Source organism: Mandrillus leucophaeus, unplaced genomic scaffold, assembly GCF_000951045.1.
Source record: "Mandrillus leucophaeus isolate KB7577 unplaced genomic scaffold, Mleu.le_1.0 Scaffold314, whole genome shotgun sequence".
Lineage (NCBI taxonomy): Eukaryota > Metazoa > Chordata > Mammalia > Primates > Cercopithecidae > Mandrillus > Mandrillus leucophaeus.
In genome coordinates this window covers 786,519-793,513 of record NW_012103299.1, presented here as the reverse complement: position 1 = coordinate 793,513, position 6,995 = coordinate 786,519, and the positions used below count along the sequence as shown (strand labels likewise).

The following is a 6,995-nucleotide window of genomic DNA, read 5'->3' as shown; positions in this document are numbered from 1 at the left end:
ATAGGCATGTGCCACCATGCCTGGCTAATTTTGTGTTTTCAGTAGAGACGGGGTTTCTCCATGTTGGTCAGGCTGGTCTCGAACTCCCGACCTCAGGTGATCCGCCTGCCTCAACCTTTCAAAGTGCTGGGATTACAGGCATGAGCCACCATGCCTGGCTGACAAATATATTTCTGTTTCCATCCTTTTTATTTTTCTTAATACTTTAAAAAATGTACTTAAACCTCTGTTATTTGATTTACTGATTTTACCTTTTGGTCTTACTATGGAAGATGAGGAAGATGAGAAAATCTACATACTTATGCTGCTCCCACCTTTCTCCCTCTTCTCTTCCAACATTTCTTATTCATTCATTCACTTCTTTTAAATGAAGTAAAGGAAACTTAAACTGTATCCAGTAATTATAAAAATGACCCAAAACATCTTTCAGGTCTATATTTTCAGTTTCATGGGTGAAGCCCACCCATGGAACTTGGTGAGTTTAGAGTAATTGGAAGAGACTGGCTGAGAGAACAGGGAAAACCAGGACATGGGAAGCAGTGCCTGTTGGCAGGCTTTGGGTTTGGGTTTGGACTGTTATTTGGACTGTTACACTTGTCATCTACCTCACTTTAAATGTTGGTTTACGATTTTTCATGGCTATTCCTGGTTTGACAGTAATATGAAGGGTAGCATTGTTTTCTGAGCTGCAATAACAAGTGCCAGGGAATTCATTTGGGACCAGTATCAAGCTGAGGGCCACACCTGATCCTCAGATGTTACCAGCTCCTTCCCTTCCCTTCATGGCCTTCCATTTCTGTGTCTGCATGTGCCTTTTATTCTTTTTTTCAGGTCTACCAGTTGCTGGGCAAACCTCAGAATTTGTTAACCAAGTGTTAGAGAAGACTGCAGAAGGGAATCCCACTGGAGGCCTTGTAGGATTAAGGATACCAACATCAAAGGTTTAATCAGCCTCATTGGACCACTGGTCAGAAATGTCTGCGTTTTGTCACGTTATCCATTGTAAATTTTCATTCTGTTTTGCATGTCAGTTAGCATTATGTAAACATTTACAATTAGGTTACATTGTTTTAAGAACTAAGTAGCATAAGTGAAGCATGATCCAAAATACTTGATTATTGCATTTTCAGAGCATAAACCATGATTAAAACTGCTACTGGCATCAGAATTGAAAATCATAGTTTAAGTAAATGTTTAGGTACAGATTACAAAAATCTGTTAAATCAAAACATTTTGGAGGAGTGAAATAGTAAAATGCCAAGTATTGTGGCAGATTTATGCTCTGAACCACACACAAAAAAAATTGAGGAAGCATTTTTTTAAACGGTCGGTTTAAATTGTTTTTAGAATTATTGCTTTTTGTTCTAATTTTCCACAACCATTAATCTCACTTGTATATGGCACACCCAGCACTTGTGCCTGTGGGCCATATTAGATGTTCATTGTCAGAGCTCAAGATGATATATATAAATATATATATATATATACACACACAAAAATGTCTGTGCAAGTAAGAAAAAAAAAAGCATATTCTTTGTGCCTTGTATTTTGGGGAAACTATAAAACTGGTAATATTTTGTATGATGAAAACCCTAATGAGAAAAAAACAAGATATATAGATGGAAAAATTATGGGGTTTAAATGTTTTTTTGTTCCAACTCTTTTTCAGATTTTTTGAATGTATATAGGACTATGTTGAAATGTAGATATATGCCACAGAGTCTGTGTATTGTATAAAAAACAAAACAAAAAAACAACAAAAAAAAGATGGCTCTAGAAAACTCATATTTCGGTACTTGACCGGAAGAAGACAAATACTTGCACATTATTGCGATTGTTTTATTTTTTGTACCAAAGACAAATGCAACTGATATGGCAAACTGCCAGTCTAAGTAAAGTTTTGCACAGCTTACATGATACTGTATGAATGTATGAAAAAAAGGAGAAAAAAAAAGAAAAAAAAAGGTCAGGGTTAGGGATCTTACTGAACTGTGAATTTTATTTCTGTTTGGGTCCAATTATCTACAGAAGGAGCATCCATACATACAAATATTATTTTGCTGTTCCTCTAGTTCGCTTCCATAGTAGATAAGTTGGTGGCCATTTAGATGTCTTTTATTTCTGCACTTACTGTAGGAAATTTTAATATATTTCATTTTAGTAAGCTATTGGTAAAATAGTTTTTGACTTTGAAAATTAAAATGTTTATTTAGCTTATTGTAGTATACTTCCACCAGACAACAAAATAGATTATTTTTATTGTATTATGTATATATATATATGTAAAGAAAGAAAAAAGCTAAAAATATCTGATTCTTTAGTTGCCACTTTTCCAATTGATGTATTATTGTGCATGTAATATTTTCAAAGATCAACACAGGCTTAAAACAAAAACAATTTATAGATTTTTATATTTTTGTACAGGTATTTTCAAACTAGCTTCTTCAAACTTAACATGTGACTTATTCTTCTATAGTTTCTAGAATTGAGAAACATTAACACATTTAGTTTTTAGGTGCTCTTTTTTGCTCATATAAAACAGCTTCATTAGTCAGTGTTTTAACTGTGTTCAAGCTTTACCTCTTGATGAGAAATTTCTTATGTCAAGGCAGCATTATAAACCTTCCCCCACAGATTTTTCCATCCTGTCTCTCTTAACTGTTTTATTCGCAAATCTTGTGTTTTGAACTCTGAAAACTGGTGGCTTAAAAACTAAAAAAAGAAAAAAAGCATATTTAGCAAGGAAAAAAATACCAAAAATTTCAGGCACAGCTGCTGGTAAAATTATCTATTTCTCCATTACCCACTCTAGGATTTCTTTTTAAATTATACTTTGACTATAAAGTGTCAAAGTATAATTTGTTCTTTTCTTTTACTTCTTATACCCTATTTGTAAGCTATAGCATATGAAGCTATAGCTTGTGAAGGTTTGATCTAGAACACCCAGTAACAAATGAACAATGTTGCTTACCTGCATCTTTGACATCTTAAAAAAGAAACCCAAGAAGAATTGTAAGGATTGTCTTATCACCTTAGCTGAACTGTGATGCACAAGATTTTTCTGTGTGTTTGGTGGAAATGTACCTGGTTAGGACATTCACGCTAAACAGATGATAAGCTCAAGTCTAATGGTTTAATAGAATGTAAGTTCATTGTTTAAAGCTTTTCCTTTTTAGGTGAGAGAAGCAAAGCACAGGCTTGCAAGTTGGAAGTATATGAAGTCTTGACAGAATGTGTCTGGTAAATTGAAAAGTGTTTCAAACTATGGCAGTTTTGCAATCAGGTGAAAATCACCTCATGATATTCAGCTGATAAGGTTTATAGAATTGCCCCTTTCTAGCTGCTCTGTTAGAATTCTGGTTTTTGATACTTTTTTCCGGTCTGCAAACCAGAATTTGATTTTTTGGTCTTGCATTTCAAAAAAAAAGACTTTGAATCTGTTTAGTAGATTCCATATCCTTGAGTTTCAGTGTTTTATATGTACTACTTAAGTTAAATAGTTAAAAGCTTTTAAATAGTTGAGCTTTTTAATGTTGACACTTTATTTTGTACCTATTTATATATGTATGTATATCTTAGAAAAGCACTTTGTTAAAAAAATTGCATTTTATATGATTCCTGCCATTTGCTGCTAAATCTGGGCTGGTCAGAATGCTGCAGCGATACTTGATCTATATAAAAACCTGGCAGTAAAATGTAGAGTGAAAGTTAAATCCTCTTGCTGTTTTAACTTTATCATAAAGATGACATAGGCAAGCTGTGCAGCTTTACATTTTAACCAGGGGACTCTGTGGCATTTAAAACCGTCTAGAAATGGTTGTACTTTAATGCCAGTAATAATCTGCTTCCTCTATTGTCATTAAAATATATACGTTTAGTGTATCACACAAACCAATCTTATAAGGGTAATGTAAAAACCCCAACAATTGTACATGTTCTGTTTTTGAAAATTGTGGCATGTATTTTTGGGTGAAGATCATTAGAGAAGAGTTCTCTAAAGGTTTTCTGTGTTCATACATGGTATACAGATAGCTCATAATGAAGTCCAGAATCTTACTTTAAGTGAAGGCATTGTGAATTCACCTCAAGTAAACCCATTGTTCCAAAGCAATTATAAACTTTGACTCTAGTACTACTATGATTTAAAAAAAAAACCCAACAAAAACCTTTTTTCCTAGTTTCAGATACACTGGATTCTTTATAGAGTTTGTCTCCATATGAAAGCATGCTGTCCAGTCGCTCTTGTTAAGATCTTGTCTGAGTTTTGAATTGGGTGCCACACTTTTCCAGTCAATATAATTGCTTGTTCTACTGTACCATGTATGATTCTTGTCCTTTCCTATATCCTTCATGACAGATTATGATGTGGCTTTATATTGTGCCTTACTTGTACATTTAAAACTAAACGTCTTCATTCCCTTCCACTTCCTACATCTTTAACTTTGACCTTTTTGGTAAGAGAATCAGAACTATTACAAAAGCATCATGAAGGATTTCAGATGGGTATGGTTTCAAATTCCCTCTCTTTATAGTTATTTTATATTTGTATGAAAGACCAGTTTTGGATGGTCTTTGAATATGAGGGGGAAAGATTAGCAGTAATTTCACTACATCCCTTTTCTCTGACTTTCATGCATTTCTCATACATCTTCTTTCTGATGCTTGACTTTATTTGCTTCCTAGCAATAGTCTGCATTTAAAGAAAGGTGTGTTCAATTCATCAGCTTGAAATTGACTATTTCATTTTTCCAGGATTTTTTAGGAGAAGAGTACCCATTTTGTTTTATAAAAACAGATGACAAGTCTCTTTAAAAGAAACAGAAGTACAGTACTTTTGAAATACAATGCTGTTAGTTTGGATTTCTTTTTATATATATATATAATATTCATACAATGATCTGATGTTTGCCTTCATTAATAAAGCTGTTAGTTTATTCACCAAAATGTCAAGAATGGATGTGCTTTTCTTTATTGCATACGTTTAAAAAATTTAGCTGCTAAGATTTAGTTAATGTTCTAATAAATGAATTCAAGTTGCCTTCAGCAAGAATTAACAAAAACTTACGTTCCCTTTATATAGTTTCCTAAAATTCTGTTCAAGTATTTTCTAGTTAATTATGTAACAGAATGTTAGCATCTCTCCATATCTTGAAACTTGAATTTTGAGAATGCATTGAATTATGCTTTCAGTGTTAAAGTAAAAGGTTTCAATTATCCTTCTAGTGAAGTCTGTTGTGGAATACCATTTCCCATGGAACTGAGGCCATTTCCACAACTTTGCACAGAACTTGCAGTCTTGTTCTTCCCTTGGATCATGACAAATAAGTCTCACACAGTGCCGTAATACTTGTGGATTCTTTTGTAATCTTTGTAATCTTAATAAGGGCATTATGAGAAGACGACTCCATGTTTTTTTAATACTTCAAACACATTGGGATGTAACAATGAATGTCAACTGTAGGAATGGTTGTTTCGTTTTAAGGAATAAGCATGTTGGGGAAAGATGATGAAAATGTACTACTGAAAGTTATACACTTCCATAGGCAAATGGGATTATGTGTTGAAGCATAGTCCTCATGCTTAATAAACTGACTGAAATTGTAGAAATTACACCTAGGAACTGAGCTAGGTCAAATTGCCATTTTTGTTTAGATAAGAGAGTTTTGGAGGTAGTAGTGAGGGGTTACAACCTTAAAACTGCTTCCAAACAGTATTTTGGAATTGAAGACTTGGTGACTAGTGAAGAACATCAAAGTTGGGTATTTCAATGTGCCAAGTTTGGGTGAACTAGGTTCGGTTTGCCTCTTTCATAACAATGTAAACACAATGGTGTAGTTAATTAAATTCTGGGTGGATAGGAGCAGGACTGATTACTGTGTCTTGCTCTTCGCCCTGTTTTTTTCAGAACCAAATAACAGAAACGTATATGTGTGTACTGTATCTGCCTTTCCACCACATTTTTATGACACTGTATTCCACTGCCTGCTTTTTTACCTTCTTTCCCTAGGATTTGTCCTACAGCTTAGTATTGTGGTTGACAACAATACTAGGGCTGACAGCACAGAAGTCACAAGAGAAGAGTGGAAGGGCAAGAATTCAAAGCATTTGTTCATACAATGTGGCAACCTCTTTTGCATAGTTGCGTAGGATCCTGTTTGTAATGCTATCATAAATATTCTGTAGTTTTGTTTTTTTTTTTCTCTCTCCCAACTGGAGCTATGACACTTTTTATTGGATTCAGTCTTGTCTCTTGTCTAGAAAGAACTTTATCTTGTTGACGCATGAGCTGTTTAAAAATTATTCTATTAAATGTTGGTTAATAGTTGTGCAGTTTTTCATTTCAGAAGGAAAGGCAATGCAAATTTTGCCTTTGTTTTCTGTCACCTTCCAACCCCTGAGCACTTCTAGTCAGATACAGATTCATCAGTGTATGCAACATCCTTTGTAATTTAAAATAAAAAAAGATGAAAAGGTTCTGAATTGTTTGCCTCGTATTTTCACCCTTCCTTTCTGTACTTGTATCTTGCTTACCTAGGTAACCATCCACTCCTCAAGATAACCTATTCCAAAGAAATTCCAAATCACAGAGAGTGGAGAACTGCTGGTCTGCTGCTCCTCTCGTGGCGATAATCAAAGAGCTAACATTTTTTTTGACACGATAGGTTGATTTTTCAATATTTTACTGATATTTAGCTATTACATAGAATTATTTGTTGATACAAGCATTTGCATTCTTCACAGTTTAGAGGATATTCTTATTTCTCCTCTTTGAATCTTTGGGCACGTGTTCTCCATGGGAAATAAAATACTTTGGGTCTCTCCTGATTTAAACGTTTGTATGTGTTTGTGTGTTTAATCATTCTAAGTAAGTCTCCAAGCTAAGCTGGGCATACACATAGAGCCTTAAGTCCAGAGACCTAAGTAAAGGCTACCATCAGAGTATGTGGCTGAAAGTCAGCCAGCAAATATTTGTTGAGCACTTACTCTGCCAGGAC

The 6,995-nt window shown here is 34.2% G+C and overlaps 1 protein-coding gene across 1 annotated transcript in view; it reads left to right on the top strand.

Annotated features, from left to right (window-relative positions):
- The window catches only part of CREBRF (CREB3 regulatory factor), a 94,996-nt gene extending 88,524 nt beyond the window's left edge, over positions 1-6,472 (top strand). Inside the window, exon 9 of the mRNA XM_011987697.1 lies at positions 832-6,472. Within this exon, the coding sequence (XP_011843087.1) occupies positions 832-947 (116 nt within the window). The 3' untranslated portion in view covers positions 948-6,472. The remainder of the gene's footprint in view (positions 1-831) is intronic.
- Positions 6,473-6,995: the final 523 nt, after the last annotated feature.